This window comes from Adiantum capillus-veneris, chromosome 24, assembly GCF_014529385.1.
Source record: "Adiantum capillus-veneris isolate H3 chromosome 24, ASM1452938v2, whole genome shotgun sequence".
In the NCBI taxonomy this organism is placed as follows: domain Eukaryota; kingdom Viridiplantae; phylum Streptophyta; class Polypodiopsida; order Polypodiales; family Pteridaceae; genus Adiantum; species Adiantum capillus-veneris.
The window spans coordinates 23,219,725-23,241,773 of NC_140954.1; the positions used below are offsets into that span (position 1 = coordinate 23,219,725).

The following is a 22,049-nucleotide window of genomic DNA, read 5'->3' on the forward strand; positions in this document are numbered from 1 at the left end:
AGCCTTCCTCTTAAACATATATTCACTAGTCCACATTGAGTTGGCGAGTCGAACTCTTCTTTCCTATTCAAGAGTGGAATTGCAAACACGGACCCCAGATTCTTGCATAATGTTTTCCATCCATGAGTAGGCTAGAACCTACATGTTTAAGCTGTTGATGAATGTAAATATTGACCTCACTTATTGACTAATTGCTAAGGCATAAGGAAGTACAATGAAAAAGTAAGAAAGTACCTTACATGATCTATATTACAATCTATGTTACTTACATGCTACATTTTTTTGTAGGTATTGATGTCGAGACAAATGAGAAAGTTGCAATCAAACTGGTAAATATTTGTCACAAGAAAATTATTTCAAGTGTTCAAGTGCCTTTTAAGTCATGTAATAAACATTAACAATTAGGGAATTCCAGCAACGTAGCAGGCTACAAGGGTCAAATCTCCACTAGCGTCGTGTGAATTTACAATTTATATCATATTAGTCAATGACTTTTCAAGCATCTTGTCATGTCCTGAAGGTGACAATGTTGTGTCCATGATGCATTTTGCTCTCCAATCTCAATTTATTTGTGTGTGTGTGTGTGTGTGTGTTACGTCCCCAGACATCAGGATGGACCTCTGAGCTATGTTCGGCCAAGTGTGAACATGGCCCTATCTTTAGGGCAATTAAGGAATCCTATAAATAGGACCCTAGACTCATTTGTGAGCTATCTTGGGTGGCCACCACACTTGGACTCCAGCCCTTGGCAGCTCTACTTGCACACCCGTCTGGTGTAGGCTTGGTGGTATGGGACACTAGCCCTTGTGGTAGAGGCTAACCCATTGGCTGCAGGCTCCCAAGCTCGGGGGTGAGCCTGATGTCCGCTCTCTACGCTCGTTTACAGTGCGTGTATTGGTTTGTCTATGTGTGCATGCAGGCTCATGCGCGCACAAGCTTATGCTTCGAGTCATGCACATGCCTACATCTACGAGTCATGTATATGCACACACACATCGTCTCTCTCTCTCTCTCTCTCTCTCTCTCTCTCTCACACACACACACACACACACACACACACACACACACTTTTATTTGTTGGAATTTTTTTTTTCAATGCTGAATGTACAACATTGTTGAACTCAAGAAAAGGTATAGTCATCAACAAAAACATTGTAGAAAAGATCAAACTGAGGTCTATAGTGATGTGTGTGAACGCACTTACGACAGTCAAAGCACTTTTTCCCCTAACGATGAGGTTTTTTTCTCGTACATTGTAGATACGCCCATCACTCTTGGGCTAACTTATTTTCTATTCGCACGCTTAATAATACATTCTTGGTTGTGTAACTCCAACAATTGGTATCAAAGCAGGTTGCAATCTCTCGAGGAGAGTTCCCAGCATCTCAAGCACCCTCCTGCTCACTTTCTTTTATTTTGGTGGGCTTTGCTCAGTGTCAACAAGCCGACATATACTCTAGGAGAACTCGTTTTGCTCATTTTGGCCTCCGTTTTCACTGGTATAGGTACTTCGCAGGCAATTTTGTTCTTTGTGGATAATTTCCTCCATTGCAAATTTTTGCATAACAAGTCTTCGACAATCTACTGTTGTTTGTGTTGTATAGCATATACAGTTTTCTTGTTGCCACTCAGTTTAAGTTCAATCTTTAACTATGGCTGTAGAAGGTGGGAACCAACCCTTAGACAATGAACATGGGTTCTAAGTTACCTTGCGGAGTTACCGTCAGCTACTAGATCCTCTGCAATTGTTCGACCAGTCAGACTCTAGTGCGAGCACGGACCCACTAATCCCATTTTAAGTGGCGAGACTTTTGACTTTGGACTCGGCTGTAGAACTCCAGATTCACGCGTTGTATCTTGTAGAGCTTATGAGCATTGAGTACTATACCGAATGTACTTCTGAACCAACTGAATATAACTTGACAGCTATTCCAAACTGAAAGATTCAAAGTCAAATGCCAGATCTCAGATCAGATCAAACGAATAGAATTAGACTGTAGAAGACCAGATGTTGAGACTTCAGACGGACAAGTGGAATGAAAGACTACAGATAATTTATAGACCGAGACACCACATTCCATTTTGGTGATCAAGGTGGTGAGCTAAAGCTCTCGACAGGAACCAATCCCCTAGTTAGAACTGAGAGTTAGGGAATCATTCACAATGCCTGAACGACGATCAACACGAGCACAAGGAGCTGCCACAATGTTTACCGAAAACCAAGATCACATCAATACAGTGGCAGAGGAATCAGAACAAGAATACGATTATGAGCAACAACAATCTTAGGACGAAGAAACTGAAGGAAATCCACGTATCGGCAGCGGTAACTCCAGATGACGACATTCAAAAAGAGCTAAAAGACGCTCTCACCCGAACGGTTCTCGTCATTGAGTTTGGAAAGGGAAATCAAAAATCAATGCGGACACGAGTGATACAGGAACACACAGAAATGGATGATCAGATTCTCAAACAAAGCCTCGTAAGGGAAAAGAAATTGACACAATTACAAAGATTGATAACGACTACAATGACAGATGGGAGGCAGACACTGACCATCATGACAAGCATAGACATCGAGAGAGAAAACCACAGTACAATGGTAAACCTAGATGCCGGGGAAAGGAGTGAGATCATTATGCGAAAGCGAAGCATGGAGAGAGATCTAGTGATTTGAGAATATCATTTTTTACTTTCAAAGAAAGTCGAAAGGATGACCCAGACAACCACATTCAGGTGCTCGAGCAATGTGCGGATTTAAAGAAAATAGACAAAGATGATCGGGCAGAATACTTTCCATAAACTCTTAAGGATGGTGCACGAAAATGGTAATATCATTATCCAGCCACCTGGTGCACAAAATGCAAATCCAAAGAACATCGATCTGTTGAGTGTTGTATGTATCTACTGCAAAGCTTTTGAGCACCTATGGAATAATTGTAAAATCAGAATTCATCACTTCAAGGAGGGTAAGATGTTTCCATGATAGTTCTAACAAACCTGGAGCTAGGAGAAGCTACCTGAAAACATCGGCAATAGAGCGAGTTCCAGCAATATGGCTGGAAGAGAACGATGCTAGAATTTTTTTGGTTGGGGTAGAGGTAGAGCTGACTTTACCAAACATAATTTCAGCTGCCACACGTGTGGAGAGTACTACACTTTGCAGCGCAATGTCAAGACAATTTAAAAGCTAAAGTGGCCGAGGCAAAGGTGGCAGAGCCAATACCAGTGCGCGTGATGACTAGGAGCGTTGGCATTGTCATTGAAGAATTATTAGACGAGCCAACCAATGAAATGAAGCAAAGCAAAGAGGCTCAGAAGTGGAAGAAACAAAGGGTTGTTTGGAAGGCTAAGGGAAAAGCCAAGGAAGCGGATGAGTGGTAGGAGCAAAGGGTGCTGGCAACTCAGAGCGAAGGAAGCAAGAGAAGCTAGAATGCTTAGAGGCTAGAACCATATAAAGGCTTTCGACGATAGCTTCAAAAGCTGTGAGAGTGGAAATCCTAGCTTTTGAATTCAGTAAGAAGTGTGCTAAGGAGGCAGCAACTGAAAAACTAGCAAAAGGATCTATGGAGCATCGTGAGAAGGAAGTGTGCCAAGTTAAGATTGACTTAGCCGAAGCTTAAAGAAAGAAACTGGGCTCAAAAAATGTTCGAAAGAAACAATCTGAATACCCACTCAAGGATCCATCAGTAAGGAGACATAGAAGGCCAGCTAAGGCATGGCAACGTGAAAGCAACTTTCTAGAGGGAAGGTCCTCAAGTTCAGATAGCAGTTTTGGAATTGAGCAAGACGAAATATATGTCAAAGCATGTGAAAGGATTCAGAATTTGTCCATTGAACTAAATGACATGCTGAAGCTGCTAAGTTCATAAGAAAGCAAAGGGAGAAGGAACCTGAAGTGATGGCAGCAGCATGATCTGATATTAATGATGCCAAAGTACTCGTCATTCAAATTGACTACAAGGTGAGACAACAGTGAGAGCCACTGTCAGGAGTCATTTTGGATGGAGGTGTTGGAGTCAAATACTCGGCGAACATGTTAGACAAAAATTAGGGAGAACTGAAATGAAGCTTGCACCTTTCCAAATAAGAATGGCAAATCAAAGAATTGTGCAAGCAGGAGGTCTAATTGAAAACCTTCAGATCAAGGTTGGATCTTCGAAGTTCAAAACCAGCTTTATGGTTCTCGATGTCCAAGGTGTGTACAATATAATCTTAGGAAGGCTGTGGCTAAGGGGTGCATGAGCCATCTATGATTATGTGGGCCAAAGATTGACCATCTAAGGACTCAACATAAGAATACAGGTTAAGAGAAATACTAGAAGTTGGAAAATAGCAATGTGACCAAAGAAGTTATGCACGAAATATGGGACCAAAAAGATAGAAAGAATGTTAGCGTCAATGAGCATCTTTCCAGTAGCCAAAATAGATCTGAATGCAGTTCTATTAAATTAGTAGAGTGCGGAGAAACAATGAAAACAATACCTTGAAAATTTTATTGAATCAAATTATAACCGGCCTGTACAACGTAGAGGACGGTACTATTTCAATTACCTGTTAACTTTACACAGAGCATTGAGAAGGGAAGAGAACACAGTTGCGTCCAGCGACTAGAATGTCACTGCGCACATGAGACCGACACCATGTAGGCCCCAAAGACTGGCGCCCCTTTCGGTATTTCTTTATACAAATTAAGGTAGACGATTCGACCACTTAGTACAAGCTTTCACAAAGCTGTCCAAACCTGGCGAGGGTTGAAAACGCAGGTTTTCGACCTGATTTCGGCAGCATAACGGCGCGAAAACCCGTGTAGGTCAAAAGCACCTGTCTAGGACGAATTCCCTCGCTATCTGGAAGCTTCATGGTGAGCTGTCACAGAAATGCAGCGGGCTGTAATTCTCTGTTTTTCACTGTTGGGTGCCCAAAAGCGTGTACACGCATCCCAAGGCTCTCACGAGGCTCCCCCGGTGTTCCCTTGCAGTTTAGGTGCGAAACCCTAAACCTGTAGAAAAACACAGCAGTTTGTAATTCCCCGTTTCGGATCGTTTTTAGCGGAGCAAACACGCCTACGCGTGTCCCAAGGGTTCCCGCACACAATGGGACAGTTCCCCTGTGAATTGGACGAGTTTTCACGCGAGAAAACTCTTCAAACTCGCAATCTTTCACGATGGCTGTGCGTACCTGTGGGGGATTAGCAATTAGCTAATCCGGTTCGTGTTCAGAAGGCTCTTGCCTTGGCAAACGCGCGTAAACCCCCATAACTGTACATGTTCATCTGAGTAGCCCAACTAGTGGGGCATTACCATATGTGCCAAAGGGGAGAGAGAGATGCACGAGAGAAAATCATCGCGCTACATGAGACAGAGGAGAAGGCAAGCTTTCCATTAAAGCTGTAGACTTGCACCCACTATTGACACACACACTGTAGGTCACTTATGAGTAAAAAATCAGCCCCCTCTCTCTTGGGCACCTCCTCTTGCTGAGGTGTCCTGCAGGCAGCTCTCCTCTTGCCAAGTGTCCAATTTGCCCCTTTGAGTTAATTCTCTAGTTCCCACTGACTTATAAAGTTATAAGTGACTTTCCGAGTGGCCCAGACTTCATTTGGCGCACACAGGCTTCCATACGTCATCAGAATTCAGTGTTAACTGGCCCAACCAGTCCCAGACCGACCGACCTAGACTCCAGATGTGAGAAACCTGTTTGGCCGCCTCACAGCCGTTTCACACTGGCCATGCAATCTCCACTTGCACCTTTTCAAGGGCTCCGGGCGAAACAAGTAAAATAAAAATAAATAAAAATATCTAGTACTTATTTATGGAAGGCAACATGAAAAATACACCTCTTGGTGACACAAATCAAGGGGAAAGATGGTAGGATGTAAGAAGACGAGGATGTGGCGACACCTTGAGAAGCACCGGAGGAATATATATCAACAACCAGACCAGATGGAGTTGATACAGAGCACGCACATGAACACACTAGGATACCAGTGGAAGGAAGAGAGGATTCAACCAGTTTAGATAACCCTTACAACGAGTGGGCATTTGTACACACACACACACACACACACACACACACACACACACACACAGAGAGAGAGAGAGAGAGAGAGAGAGAGAGAGAGAGAGAGAGAGAGAGAGAGAGAGAGAGAGAGAGAGAGAGTTCTTGGTTAGAAAGAAAGGAGATTGGACACCAAACTGGTACTACCAGACAATCAAAAAAGAGAAGAATGAAACCTGGAATTGGAGTCAGGTCCTAAGGTTATAATGATTAATAAACATTTGAAGACGGAGGTCAAAGAGTAAGCCATGCAATTATTCCAAAAGTATAAAGATGTGTTTGTGTGGGAGCATACGAATCTGAAAGGTATCGACCCAGAAGTATGCCAACATCGGATACCACTGTAACCAGATGTCTGACCAGTCTGATTCCAGAGATAGTGTATGAGCCCAAATCATGCAAAGAAGGTTAAAGAAGAAATTGATAACCTTTTGAAGGTGGGTTTCATCATTGAAGTGGCCAACAATGACTGCTTGTTTCAGATTGTGGTAGTTTCAAAGAAGAATCGGAAACTGAGGGTATGTGTTGACTAGAGGAAATCGAACGCTCAAACAATTAAAGACCCATTCATGCTACGCTTTACAGACATAATGTTGGATGAGATAGCCAGACATGAAATGTACAGCTTTCTAGATGGGTACAATGGGTATAATCATTTTGCCATTTGGTGTGTGCAATGCTCGAACAATCTATCAACGATGTATGATGGAAATCTTTAGTGAATTCTTGCAAAGCACCAACAAATGTATCTGAACTTAGCTCATTTCTGGGTTATTTCAATTTTTATCGGAGGTTTATTCATATATTCGCAACGACAACTATTCCATAATATGAATTGACCTAAAAAGGAGTTAAGTTTGTATGGTTGTCCGAATGTGAAGCTGCTTGTCAGTCTTTGAAAGTAGCCATCACTACCAGGTCGATTTGCATCAGCCAGATTGGAATGTCATTTTTCATGTTCATGTAGATGCTTCTGACAAGGTGATGGGGCTATTCTAGCTCAACCTCGATGGAATAATTGATTACCAGGTGTACTTTGCGAGTCGGAGGTTCATTTTTCATGTTCATGTAGATGATTCTGGTAGGGTGACGGGGCTATTGTGGCTCAACCCGTTGGAGTAATTGACTACCAGGTGTACTTTGCGAGTCGGAGGTTTAGTAAGGCAGAGAGAGTATTCAATCACATAAAGAGAGGCACCATGAAGTTCATACATCATTTATTAGGGAAGCTATTTCATTTCAATGTTAATCATCATGCTTTGCTTTATTTGATTAATAAGGTCGTCATTGAAAGAAGATTAATCAAATGGTTGATGTTCTTGCTAGTATTTGATTTCAAGATCTTTCATAAGCATGGCAAAACTGTACGGACGTCCTATCCAAAAGTACAGAAGGTATCTCATCGATGTCCTTAAGAGATGAACCAATGGATGCTGAATTATTTTAGACAATGGCAATTAAAAAGATAGATCCAGAGTTGCATGGTGGAATATCAAAAGACTTGCCTCAATCTAGTAAGAAGGCCCTCATCATGAGAAGTCTAAAATTTACAATCATAGTTGGATCTTTATACAGATTGTGCATTGATGGAGTGTTAGGAGATGTGTCCATGCAAGCAAGGATGCAAGTAATCAATGAGGCACACACTAGAAGTTTAAGAGGACATTTTTTGATTGATGTCACGTATAAGAAAATTTTGAAGGCAAGTTATGGTGGTAGAGTATGATGTCAGATATTAGATTTTTTTGCACGCAAAACGCACAGACATATGCTTGCTGTAATATTCTGCACATAACCTGAAATTGTTACCTGAGCATGTTCCAATGCCGAAATGGAGGCCTTTTTCGCAATGGAATTGCACCAAACTTTGCATATACGTAGGGTAGGGTAGGTAGAGAAGAATGAGATTCTGTGAATGCTTTGCTGAAATTCACCCTAGTAGAGGTGATTAGGGGCTGAAAACAGAGAATTTACAGCCACCACACTCGAGAAGGAGAGCGTAGGCTGCAACTTTTCGCGACAAGACTTCTAAAGAACATGGCGATGGCTGTGAGAGCCCTTGTTCTAGACTATGGGAGCTCAAAGCTACCACATACGTCCAAGCTGCGTTGCATTTATATGCCCGTATAACAAAAATTATACGTATAAAATGTCAATATACGCTGTATCTCCGAATAATTACCGAATAGCCGTATAAAACATTTTTCGATCGATATATTTTTCGATCGAAAAGTATTTCGATCGAAAAATATATCGATTGAAAAAATGTATATATATACAATCGTCACCGTATTCGATCGAAAAGCATTGTGGACTTTCTTGGAGTTTAGAGAGCTTGGAGCTTCTGAGAGTTTGCCAGATAGAGACAGCGTCTTCGATTTACAGCGGTTTTCAGGTATATTTTTTAAATTTTCAATAAATATTAACTTTTTTTTTGTGTTGTGCCAGACTTGTGTGGTGCAGTAGTTTCGGCTCTCACCACAAAGTTGGCTTGCAGGTCGTAGGCCACTTCGTGGTGTGTAGCCATATGGCTCACTCCAGAGGTGTATAGAATATAGTTTCCTTTCCCGTGGTGTGTAGTTATATAACTCACTCCAGGGAAGGCTTAGGGTAAATTTAGATTCTCACTCGTATGGTGTAGTAGTATATCTCTCACCATAGAGATGAGTTAGGATTAGAGGTCGACTCGTGGAGTGTAGTAGGCATGATGCTACACCTCTCACTTCAGAGTGGCCTATAAAATTTACAATCTTAAAGTAAATCATTATTGATTATTCTACATAGAAGCACAAAAATTAACGTTCGTCATTTTAAGAGTGTAGAGATGCATACTTTATGCCCTCTTCATCTTAATACGACTTTCGTTATTTTTGTGCTTCTATTTCTGTAGTAACATCATTGTTCATCAGCAGATGACTTGGTGTTACTCTGAACGTAGATATATACAACAATTAATGTACATTTGAGATTGTTGAGCTGTTTGCTGATGGTTGTGTTGTGCGTGCCACACACTCCATAGAAATAGCTTATAAAATTTACAATTTTAGATTAAGTTTTTTTGTCATATGTGTTACATAGAAACACAAGCGTTACCACTCGTTATATTAAGAGTGAAGAGATGCATATTTTCATGCCCTCTTCATCTTAATGTGACATACTGGTTACTCGTGTGTTTCATATTCAAAAAGAACATTATTTTTCATCATTAAATGACTTGGTGTTGTTTTGGACGTAAACACATACGATAGGTAACTTACATCTGCAATTGTTAAATTATCCGCTGATAGTTGTGTTGTGAGTTCCACACACTTTATCAGGGATTAGATTGATAAAAACTATCAATCTATTTTACAACAGCATCCAGGACTTGTGCTGAGAATATCTCACACTAGCTAAGGTGTTCACATATATGATTGTCCAACCCTTTAGATGTAATTTCTTTCATCATCTCACACTTCTGCACATAGCAGGGTCCAGTTCTTGTGCTGAGAGCATCTCACACTCCTGGCCTGTTTCTCTCTCTCTCTCTCTCTCTCTCTCTCTCTCTCTCTCTCTCTCTCTCTCTGTAAATTAATTTTCATGGTCGATTCGCACAATGTGGTTTGTAATCATAAGATTTTCTCTTTAATTTGCAATAATTTAGTATTGTTTAATATATTTGAATCATCATTTAATATATATATAAGGTTAACACTCATTATATAATAACTATGTTACTATGGTGTACAATCATTTCGTAAGATTCTTAATTTATAATTTTGTCATACAGATATGGCAGACACGAAGCTAGCGAAACATCAACGAAAGTTCGTCTCCGAAGTGATTTTGAGACACTTCCATTACTCGTCAGAGGCAGAGATCAGGCGTTGTTTAAACCTTGTTGCTCCGGAGCATTTTTATCAGCTTTCAGAGACTCTAATCAAGTCTGTGTTTGAGCAGCTCCAGGCAGAGTTTGCACCAGCTATTTTTGACATAGCCCTCCTGACATCAGGTGCTTTAGTAAACATGGTCAAACAAACCATTGGACAGATCATGAAAACCTTTCAAGAACTGAAAAATCCTGCAATTACTTCCTTGCCAAATATAGTTGAGCGCATACATCTTGTGCAACAGCTTTACACGGAGTTCAAGAGCAAGGAAAAGTTAGAAAGAGCAGCAAAGCGTGCAAGAGTGGAAGTCAGCTCTTCTGAAGCTGCTGTTGAACCAGAAATCATTCTTAGAACAGAGCCTGTAACTCATCCGTTGCTACATTAGACCTCTCTCAACTACCACCTATTTTACACCTTTTACCCGACACAGCCGTCTTCAATATCCAAGCTCCACAGCTAGGAGAGGGAAGATGGGCACATGTGAAGCGTGTGGGTGTCACACATCCGGCTTTCAAAGATCAAGTGTATGCTGCAAAAGTGTTCAAAGTACACTTACATGGGCCCACCATGGAGCAACAGGTTAAAGACGAAGCAACAATTCTGGATATTTCACATCGAGGTATTATCTACCCTCTTGCCATGGTGCGCCACATGGAGCGACCAATGTTCATTTCACGATTTTGGAATGGCGGCTATGTGGAGCAATGGATCAAAGAATGCACTGCAGACGGAGCCAACCTGTCATCCGCGATTATGTACTCATTGCAAGAACAATAGAGCTATTCCAGGAGAATATTTTGCAGATCATCAATGCTCTCCTCCAAACTCTAAAGTATATACATTCGCATAACTACCTCCACAATGATCTACACTCTCGGAATATGATGCTGCATTTTGACGAAAAAGGTGTTTATGCCGGCATTGTGGATTGGGGTTCATGCACCAAAACAAATACCACAACCGGTTTTCCTCCTCTACGTGATATGCAGATAGAAACTAGAAAACAATATGAGAGAGATTATCCATGGGCAGCCCCCGAATGTATATCTAGTAATCCTCTCTCCTGGACCAAAGCTATGGATATTTATTCCATGTGTCATACATGTAAACGCATTTTGAAGTGCTTACCAGAGCCCCAAGAACAAAGCAAGAGACATTTTTTGAGTAATGTACTTGCTCATCTTGAAACCGGCAAGCGCCTAAACCCCAAAACCCGGCCTAACGCTTTTGACCTCTCCTTATGTTTAAATGGTGCCCATAGAGTGGGTTACAACATTGTAATGACAACTGGCTTACGACCAGTTGATGATTAATGAAAACACAAGTCTCATGATTTCATCATTGTTTTACTTTTGGTGTCAGATTTAATTGTATGTTTAATTGAACAAAATATCTATGTTTGTCATTTGATATACTGTCCAATGTCAAATTAATTGAATGGGTATTTAAAAGTAATGACATGTTCACCTAATATGTAGATATGGAAGAAGAACTCAACCACGTTGAAGCTAAGACAATTTTTAAAGAAGAACAAGTTAGATGTGGACAAGTAGATCTTTCTACTATTGCGAACATTGAAGAAGATGAATCTGAGCTGCAGGGCGAACCACTAACCCTTAAAGAGTGCAAAAAGCTTTGCCCTAATCACTTTGTACGCCATCAACTATTTCAAATAAGTGGCAATGCAAAAGATACAGCTCCGTTAAAGCTCTTTGATTTGCAACATAAAAGACTGACACGTGTATTGCTGCAAAGGTTTATACGACAAGAGAGATGCCTACCAAACAACAACCAAGTAGCAATTTACTTTATCCAACAATGCTATGTTCGATATGTTTTGCTGAAGAGAGTGGATTGGTCAGATCGTCCAAGCACCGCTGGCGTTGGACGTGGACGCATTGCAGAAAAGGTGGCAGCACGCAATGCAAATAATCCAATGCCTCCTCGCAAGCGTCCTATGGTTTTACTTCCTGGAGAGTCAGAAACACTGACTGAATTAGCCAGCCAAGGACAAGACCTTGCCAGCCAAGGAGAAACACCGGACATGCTTCGTGGCCGTATTCTTGAGCTTGAAATAGAGTTAAGTGATGCACAAGCAAAGCTTCAACGATATGAATCATTGTATGGACCTTTGCCAGATGATACTACCACTTCACATAAAGCATAAAGATGGTGCTCAACCATCCCCTGAGCTAGGAATTACAGATTTTACCATAGACCAGCTTATAGCAAATCTATCAAACTCATAAGTCACAAGCTTTTTGTAATCTCAAAATTATATCAAACTCTTTTCGATTGAGTAATTTCCCAGAACCTTGTTGTAATTTCAAACCTACATCGACTTTATGTAATTGTTATTCGACAAGATATTATCGGCAATTTATATTTGTGTGAGTAAATATGTGCGTATGAGAGAGAGAAAGAGAGGTTTTGATGTGAACGACAACGAGATACCACTTTCTTTCATCATATGCAAAAACTTGTTAAGTATTACAATGGTACTCTCACAAATCATCTCCATCTTCAAAAACTGCAACCATATCATCTACTTCGTCCATATCTGAGCATTCTGAAACTATCTCCCATTCCATATCATCTTCATCATCAACTTCTGCAGAAATAGCTCCATGCGTTTGGAAGACTCCATATTGCTTTTGAGCGGCTCTAGTTGTAATGTTTTGAGGCTTATAAATAAGTCTCATATTCCAAAAAACATACACCAAATCAGCAACCTGTTTAGTATGAAGTCTGTTTCGCTTTTTCGTGTGCACAAAGTCGAATGCTGACCAATTTCGTTCACAACTTCCACTTGATGCAGCTACTGATAAAACTCTAACTCCAATGTGTTGCAACTCCACTTTCTCTCCACCATACTCCTTCCACCATAAAGGTGCACTTGTTTTGCCAATGGCATCTATATGCCACGGATCCTGAAACATACCAGTTCTGTTGGCATAATCTACTCGCTGATGAAAAGCTGTTTTTCAATCTTCGTGCCCTAAGAGTTGGGAGCACACTGTTTTGAAGTCGGACATAACTTCTTTGTTGGCAGATTGCTGATGCATTTGAAACTTAGGATCCAATACAAAAGCCGCACCATGCAATGGCGTATGCAACTGCACCCAACGCTTGTTAATAATTGTAATCATGGTAGCTTTATCCTTTGCACCAAAACTTACATTTTCTCTTAGCTTGCGTATAGCCTCTGACATATACCAGTAGACCCGACCAAAAATAAAAGAATCTGTGTCAACTGCTCTCAAAAGATCTACAAATGGCTTAGACACAGTTACTATTCTTTCTACATTACGCCAAAAGACTGGCGAGTTTACTATTTGTGCACATCGACCAGCTGCTTCCTGATAACTTGGATACTTGCTGAGCCATCCATCCCATCTTCTGTCTGCTAAGGTTTCCATCAATGCAGGCTTCAACTCTTGCAAAGCAGCAAGAACATAGTATGCCGTAGCAAATTAATGAATTTCACCACATGATTTGCATTCAATAAAGTTTGCTTCACACATGCCATTTTACCAATATCTTTTAAAAGAAAATTTAAAATGTGAGCTGCACATGGTACCCAAGAAATCTCCGGATACTTGACTTGAATAGCTCTTCCTGCTCCTTTGTAGTTGGCCGCATTATCTGTGACAATAGCAGTCACATTCTTTGGTCCACCTGCCTTTGCAATTGCACGCTCATACACCCCTGCTAGGTAGGTGATATTCTTCTCTCTCAATGAGCTGTCAATTGCTTCCACGAACATAGCCCCTCTAGGGTTAATAAGCATTACATTGATTAAAGGTTTTTTTTGACAGTTAGTCCATCCATCCAATGCTATGGTGCATCCATATGCTGGAACAAACTCTAGGACTGTGCGTTTGAAAATGGCTTCAGTACTGTCTTTGACTTTATCAAGATATTCAGTTCGCATCTTGTTATAGTCAGGAAGCACAAATCCTTTTTTGGCTGTACTCATCAAAGCATCTTGAAATATTGGATTGCGCATAACATTGAATGATATGCCACACGCAACAAATACTTGTGTCCATTTTAAATGCAACTCAAGCAACCATTGTTTACTTAATGCTGCAGGCATTGTCTGTCCATTGGATGACGCTCTGCTGGATTTGCTTGTGCTAGGAACTCCTCCTGATGTAGAAGCATGTCCATGAAGAGGGTTCAATTGAGAACTTTGATCATTTACTTGAGTGGTACACACCTCTTCTGTTGCCTCATTGCATACAGATGGTTCAATATTCGCATGAATATCTTTAGAAACATCACCTTTATGTTTAGCTGCAAGAATCAACTTTACTTTGCGAGAATACATGACAAATTTTTCATGAATATCTTTTGGTGGTGCCCCGCACTTTTCAACATTGCCAGGGACTTTAAACAAATGCTTTTTAATTCTGGTTACATTACCACTGAACTCGTGGCCACAAGATTTACATTTAAGTCGAGATGTAGTTCTCCCAGCTTTCAACTCATGCACATAACTCCACTCTTGTCCTTTCACCATGATGCACAAAAATAGTTTGCTAGTAAAAACAAAGTCAATGATCATTTTCATAATCAAAATCAATTAAAACATTAAATTAATTTAACTAACAATGATTGAACGAAATTAAAATAATTAAAAACAATGATTGAACAAAAATACAATAATAAAAAACAATACCATTGGATTACATATAAATTGCATCGATTTATCTGAAGTGCAAGCTTGTATCTTTAACACATTACGATAATCAATAATTACAATTAAATCAAGTATTAAAATGATTATCATTATAAATTACTATACATACAAGAGCTATAAGTGACATTTTTAAATGTCAAAACGATAATCACTTACAATACTTGATAATTATCGTATCTATGTAAAGTGCGAACAAAAAGTTCTTACACTTTACCATAGATTTTTAAGCGATTATCTATCTACAATGCGAGCATATGTATGCTCTCACACAGTATGGTAGATTTTGCAGTCCAAATAAAGATAAGAGAATATCATTATTTTTGGACATGTTTTTCCTAAATTTTTACTCTAGTGAGAGCATAGCAGTGTGAATAGCTCTACACAAAACGTAAAAATATAATTTTGTTTCATTATATTCATTTTGAAGTGAGAGAAAATCTCTACACATCAAAATCGAACTTTAAATTACATAAAATTAATTTTTATGTAATTATATTTTTAAACTAAATATCTCATGTGAGTACACTCTACACACAACGATAATATGTTACTTTTTTTTTATTAGTCACTTCCAAGTGTCAATTAATTGAACACATTGACAAGTGATTCTTATAATTACAGTTTGTATCAGGTGAGAGATTAAACTCTTCACAAAATACAAACTTTCAACTATTTACTAAGTTTTTCAAAACAAATTCATATATTTGAATCACAAAACTTAAAATTCTATTGAATTTTAATTTTTATTGCATTCAAATTGTTTTATTTTTTTACAAATTACATTTTTTGATCGTTTGGTGAGAGTACTCACATGGAAAACACTGACTTTGAAAGCTGGTATGAGGCCTTTCGCGTGTTGCTATATATATTAACATATTCGATCGTTATAATTTTTGATCGAAAATACTTTCGTTCGAAAAGTTTTTCGATCGAAAAATCAAGAAGTTATACGATTCGCCGTTTATGCTGATGTGGCACCGTACAATACGGCCATATAATTTAGATAAACGAATAATAGGCCCATTATTCGCGTATTATACGTCTCTCGAATAACGAATAATGCAACTTAGCGTCCAAGGGGTTGCTCTCAAGCTACTCACATTTGGGGGGGTAGGTGCACTGCCAACCTCTCAAGTGAGACAGGGGATGCTCTCTTATAGCTTATAGGAAGAGGGGGGTGCTAGAAGCACGAGAGTGTGTGAAGAGGAGTGACTCTTGCATGGGTAAGTGTGCCACTTGGCACACTAACTTTATAACTTTAAAACCATTCAACTTTTGACTTTAAAAGTTCACTAGGCCATTATTAAAATATGCAAATAACTCAGGTCACATGAATGCTACTTATGAAAACATCAGATGCTCTCGGCCATAATGTCGTACTGACATTGCTCTTGCATCACCTCTTCGCACTTGTCCGAGCATTTGGCCCGGGCATAAATAATTAATCTTAGTTTAATTAGCTGACCTTGAGGCCTTATTAAAAATAATCCCGACCTTAGGATCACTATTCTAAGGACCCCATTTCATTCCCGTGCTCGCACTGACGCGCATAATTTTCAGAGCCTAAAATTTTGAGGCTACTGTCTACCTCTTTTGAAGGCCCGATTTCCCAATTACTAGGGCTTCAATGTATTTTTTTGCTAGGGTCTCCCTTAGGTGCCCACGAGTAGTTTTTGTGTCACGCTTGGCAGTTTATGCGTATCTTGTTAGGCAAGAAGCAACCTATTGTGGCCGTCTCTAGTTATGAGGTTGAGTACAGGGTAGCTTTCACTGCTACGATTGAGTGTTCATGGCTTAGATGCCTCGTGGCTGATTTGGGAGTTGGCGAGGAGTATGGCATTTCTACATTGAGAGTCAGAGTGCATTGGCAGTTGTGAGGACCCAGTCTTTCATGCTCGCACAAAGCACATTGAAGGGCATTATCACTATGTAAAGGAGAGATTCTTAGCTAGAGAAATCAGCTTGGCGTACGTGCCGACGCAGGACACGGGATAACCTTGCAGACCTATTCACAAAGGCATTGCATGGTGAGGGATTCGAAGCTATTCGCTAAGGTTTGGGCTTGCTTCCCTATGTGGACTGAGCATGCCCATAGAGCATGGAACTTCACTATACTCTGTGTGCCAACTCTCGTTCATCGCATCACTCTAAGGGGGGATTTTTGACTATGTAAATGGTAGTGATGTGTGTGAACACACTTAGGACTGCCTGGGCACTTTTACCCCTCACTAGGAGGTTTCCCCCTCGTGCTTTGTATATACCCCATCTCTGTAGGGCTAACTTATTTTGTATTTGCACACTGAGTAATACATTCTCTATTGTGTGCCTTGATATTCTCCTCCATCGTTAAGCTGTGTGCGTTCTTGCAACCCTACCTCCAAGAATCTAAGCCCTTGGTGACAAGGTTGTCATATAGGGGTTGATACAGAGATCTTTGAAACAAAGTGTAACCATCAAAACTAGAACACTAAACAATAGCAACGTTCCTTAGTATCCATAAAATTCACTGGAGTGAGAATCTATCTTAGGCGAAGGTCATTGCGCAAGGCAAGAAGACAAAAAAAATGCCATTTGCAAAAAATTTGTTGGTTGTTTACACATTGTTGGGCAAAAGGAAAAGTGGGACACCTCTATAGCTTTATAGCTCAAGAGCGTTAAAACTTCAACCTCAGCACCAAAATGTAAACCAAAACCACTCTTAGTAAACCCCAACCAAAAGGCCTATGCACCCTTGGGAACTTACAAGCACACGCCCACCCAAAGGACCATAGCACATAGGAACAAAACCCTGTCAAAGCATGGATTTACAACACAGGTGACCAATGCATATGAAGACAAGGGCCTCCCCTTTCACAATTGAACATCAAAAACCCACAACTTCAACATCAATTCCACAATTCATAGATAAATGCCCTCCCAATCTGTCTACACAAAATTTGCCACTAGGCTGCCATAGCCATAACCATGCAGAGAACTAGTCGTAACCTGAAGAGAACAACTCCAATTGGGGCACTTAAAGCTTGGAAGAAAGCTTGAAAAATGAATGGCGAGAAAGCTGAAGATGACCAAAGTTGAATCTGCACGCCGCTACATGCAAAATTGATGCGAATAGAGAGCTGCTTTGATACGACTACACGTAGAGAAGGCAAGGCGAGAGCAAAAACTGCATTCAAAAGCATGGAGAAGCCCAAACGACCCAAAACCTGCAATTTTCCGAACTTTGGCGGAATTTTTTAAGTTTTTACATTAGTTTTAGTTATATACAAGTGGCACTTCAAACACTTATGGGCATATACAGTAACCTGACAGCTGATGCTACACTAGTGACTTGCACTCCATGTACATGTGCTTGCTAAAGCAATCATAAAAACCCACAAAAACATGTTCAAACACTCTAATGAAATTATATCTCAAGCCCCTATGTACAATTTTTACAAAAAACGGGGTTCTCAAAATGCGTGCAACAACGTCATCAAAGAATTCAAGCATCCAACATTGAGAAGCAAGAGTAGAACATGGCATTGTTACTTTATTTTCAAGTGTCGTGTGTGATAATACTTTGCAGCTCAAACTCCCAGTACATCTGGAATTTTTTATATTTTATTTCTATGCTCGCCTTTTTTGGCAACCAAGATAGGAATGTAACTAAACGGCTGGATTTGTAATTCAGTTTTCCTTTTTGTTTGCTTGATTTGGATTTTGTTAGCTATGTTGAAGTATGCTAATCAAGCGCTCTTGTTATTTCAATAATAGGAAACTGCCAAAGCTCAACATCCACAGGTCTTTTATGAAGCTGATATTTACAAAGTTCTTCAGGGAGGAAGTAGGTGCTTTATTATCTTCTGTTGGGATGGTCAGTATTCATATGGGAAGAGCTTTTGAATACATGTTAGTTTGTGTTCGCAGTGGGGATTCCAAGTGTCAGGTGGACAGGAGCAGTGGCGAATTTTAATGTATTGGTGCTTGACTTATTGGGACCAAGTTTGGAGGATCTTTTTATATTTTGCAATAGGAAGTTTTCCCTCAAGACGGTGCTGATGCTTGCAGATCAAATGGTTTGAAATGCTCTGCCTCATGGAAAAACTTTAAATAGTTTGAATAGGTAGAGAGAATTTAATCTTACACTTCTTCATGTAGCTCAATAGGATAGAGTATGTGCATTCAAAGAGCCTTCTCCATCGTGACATTAAACCAGAAAATTTCCTGATGGGGACCGGTGACAGAGCAAACCAGGTATGGGTTCTTAAACTGACTATATTATTATCTAGGCAGAATTTGATTGTCTAATTGCAAACTTTGAGAACGTTCAAAACAGATATTAGGTTGCAACAGAACCATTCTGCATGTTTCAAGTTTGAGTTATGTCAAAGTAACAATCTCTCACTAGCTTGTTGAATGCAGGTTTATTTGATCGACTATGGGCTTGCCAAGAAATACAGAGATCCCTTGTCACACTCACATATTTCTTACAGGTCAGTGTAAACGAACATTTATATGTAGCTTATATGCTCTTACATTGTGACAGTCTAGGAAAAGGAAACGTAGGGCCATTTAGATTCCCTGGTTTACCAACATATTCTTTTTATTCTTGTTTAGCTTGGAATTAGAGTTTAAGCTTGCTCTTGTTTACGGTGGCAACTCTTTATCCAATCAGAAAAGAGGACTTCACACTTTTTCTGCTCCTTATATAGTGGAAGTTTAATTTCCTATGCTCTTGTCATTTCAGCACTTCCTCTTTTTCTTCCTTATGCTGCTTTTGACATATTTTAAACTCTTTGCTCTTAAAATTTTCATTAGTATGTGTTCTCCTTCTGCTATGTTCTGAAGGCATTGTATTTGTTTCGGACTCAGCCATCAAAGGCTTGCAACAGCACCTCTTTTGATGCACCACATTTCTCTGTCGGTAGGGATCTGAGAGTGAACCTTGGGGTTGAAGACCCCAGCCACAAAGCTAGTCGCGACCTCTCTTTGCCTCCTCCTAGGAGGCACGTCTGCATCTGCCATCATATCCCTGTCTGGTGGAAGAGGCTTCTCCAGAAGCCAAGCCAAAAGGAACGATCTGCTATCAATGACATCATTGTGAGACATGAGAGTGCTTTTGCAATAGATCGACTACTCCACTCCTGCACTCTCGGGGACAACTTCCATGCCTGATGTACAGTGAGGAAAACAAGGAGACAAAAGCATTGCAACTCATCCGACCAGTTGAGCGCACTTGTGCAATCAGGCAAAACGTGCAGGAAAAAGGTCCTCTTGGAGAATTTAGAACACCCAGCCATGAGCGAATGGCGGGATGAGCATGCTGTTCAACAAAGGCTGTGATAGTCTCTCACCTGTCCAAGACTGCTTCCCTGTAGAAGGAAAATAGAAAGATAGCCTAGGATGCTGAGAATTGCCCACCAACGAGGTGAGCTCGACCTGTACAACAAGTATACTTGCACATGGAGTAGGGTAAGACCATCACCGCTGCTCAACGCAATGGAGGACCCAGTCAGAGGGATGCGTAAAACTGGCACCAATGAGGTGGGGGTAGGGATAAGTGGCAAAGGAGATGGAGCAGGGGCAAGGATCACGACGAATTGGTGTGGGTCTAGGAGGTGGAGGAGGCAGAGCGAGAGTGAACAGAGGGTGTGCGATGATCGGCAATGGAGGGAAGGTTGTGTCCATAACAAAAGAGGGGTCCAGCTCTCGATGGGGTAGGGGACTCGAACGTGGGGGTGAAGGGGGAGGGTCAGCAATGGTGGGGGCAGGCTCCCGCGTGGTAGAAGCGGAGCGCTAGGGAGGGAGGGGGGACTGGGTGGGGTGGCTGAGCCCTATGAAGGAAGCAGGAAGTGGGAAAGCTGCCTGTGGAGGGGTTGGAGGAGAGACAGGACAGTGCTGAGGAACAGACTACTGACAGTGAAAGATATGGCGGTGGCTGCCAGGCATCAATGGGGCTCTGAGGTGGTGGGGGTGGTGATCAAAGTCTAGCACGTTGTAGCTAACGTTGAGGACGACATAAAGTGGGGCAGACACTCACGTGCCATGTTTCCAAACTTATTGCACCAAAGACATTGGTCTGAACGATGAGTCAACCTTTCCATCTGACATCACCTAAAAGGAATTCTAAAACTCTGGGGAGCCTGTGGCACATACCTGTACTCGCATGGCACCCAAGTCATAAGTTGTATAGTTTGGGATGACCAAGCCCCATTGCTGTGGAAATGCCATGGCCGGACCACGGTGGTCAAGCTGTATGCCAGGGAAAAGGAAGGTAACCGAAAATCGAGGGATCTCGTGGCGGCGCTCAAACTCAGCAACAGTGAAACCTGGGTACCAGGAGTGAGGACCACCATACAATAGCCTGAGACTATAGGAGCCATAGCGTAGACAAATGTGCCAGAAAGTAGCCTCTACCCAGAAAAGAGAGCTTCAAACTTCGGCCCGATACAACAGAGCGTGTGAATGGGAGGAATTGTCTGATGATGGAGCAAGGAGGGGCTTGTCCAACTATCCAGCCAATGAGGGTGCGCCCATGGAAAGAATGAACGGTGTCTGCCACCAAAGCCGACTCCTTTTTGGTGAGAAACCAAACCCGGCGAAGAAGCCTCCATGACGCAAGGATGTTGAGACTGAGGACGACCCATGGATGAGAACATCCGAGATGGGGGATTTTGATAAGAAACTTCAATAAAGATGCTGATGGGAAGGAACCCGGCGAAAGAGATCCTTGGCAACTCTCTCTCTCTCTCTCTCTCTCTCTCTCTCTCCCCCCTTTCTCTATTTATCTATCTATCTCTAAGGTAAAGGAACATCAATTTAGAAATCCTTGATAATTTCTCTCTCCTCTGTCTTTGGTATAGTGTACAATTATCAAGATTTTCGAGAATCCACTACCGAGGACATCCCTCTCATAGATCTATCTATCGTTCATACCATTTATATATGGTCATTGCACCCCTCTTATGAGTCATAAGAGGATCCTAGAAGCTAGCTAATTTTTCTTTTCTTCTTTTATGCCTTTATGGCACGATGCCTATAGTGGGATGCAACTTTCAGATTTACTGATTTGTCCTGTACGTCGACTTTGGCCTCACAAGAATATCTCTCTCTCTCTCTCTCTCTCTCTCTCTCACACACACACACACACACACACACACACACACACACACACACACACACACACACACACACACAAAGATGCTGATTTCTTTTACTTGAAAGATCCCTCATAATGCCCAAATGGTGCCAATTCTTAGGGCAAGTACATCACTATTTATAAAGCAGGCCTAAAGGCGTCAAACTGGAAAACTATAAAAACTAGATAAACATGGGCTGTCACAAAGTGATGACATGGCATGGCCTAAAGGACAAAGGCCGGACAACAAGGGGCCTAAACCCTAGCAAAAAAGCTAGAAGAAGTTTTACCAACTGAC

At 41.0% G+C, this 22,049-nt stretch overlaps 1 protein-coding gene across 8 annotated transcripts in view; it reads left to right on the forward strand.

Annotated features, from left to right (window-relative positions):
• LOC147426083 (casein kinase 1-like protein 2) overlaps positions 1 to 22,049 on the forward strand; it is a 106,901-nt gene that overhangs the window by 35,237 nt on the left and 49,615 nt on the right. For 5 of the 8 annotated variants that reach the window (XM_086498774.1, XM_086498775.1, XM_086498773.1 and 2 more), the window contains 5 exons: positions 289 to 329; positions 18,388 to 18,457; positions 18,541 to 18,689; positions 18,772 to 18,867; positions 19,036 to 19,106. In XM_086498774.1, coding sequence (XP_086354900.1) covers positions 289 to 329; positions 18,388 to 18,457; positions 18,541 to 18,689; positions 18,772 to 18,867; positions 19,036 to 19,106 — 427 coding nt within the window. Of the gene's footprint in view, positions 1 to 288; positions 330 to 1,430; positions 1,506 to 18,387; positions 18,458 to 18,540; positions 18,690 to 18,771; positions 18,868 to 19,035; positions 19,107 to 22,049 lie in introns of those variants that run through there. The other 3 variants (XM_086498778.1, XM_086498779.1, XM_086498776.1) reach the window with 3 other exon arrangements.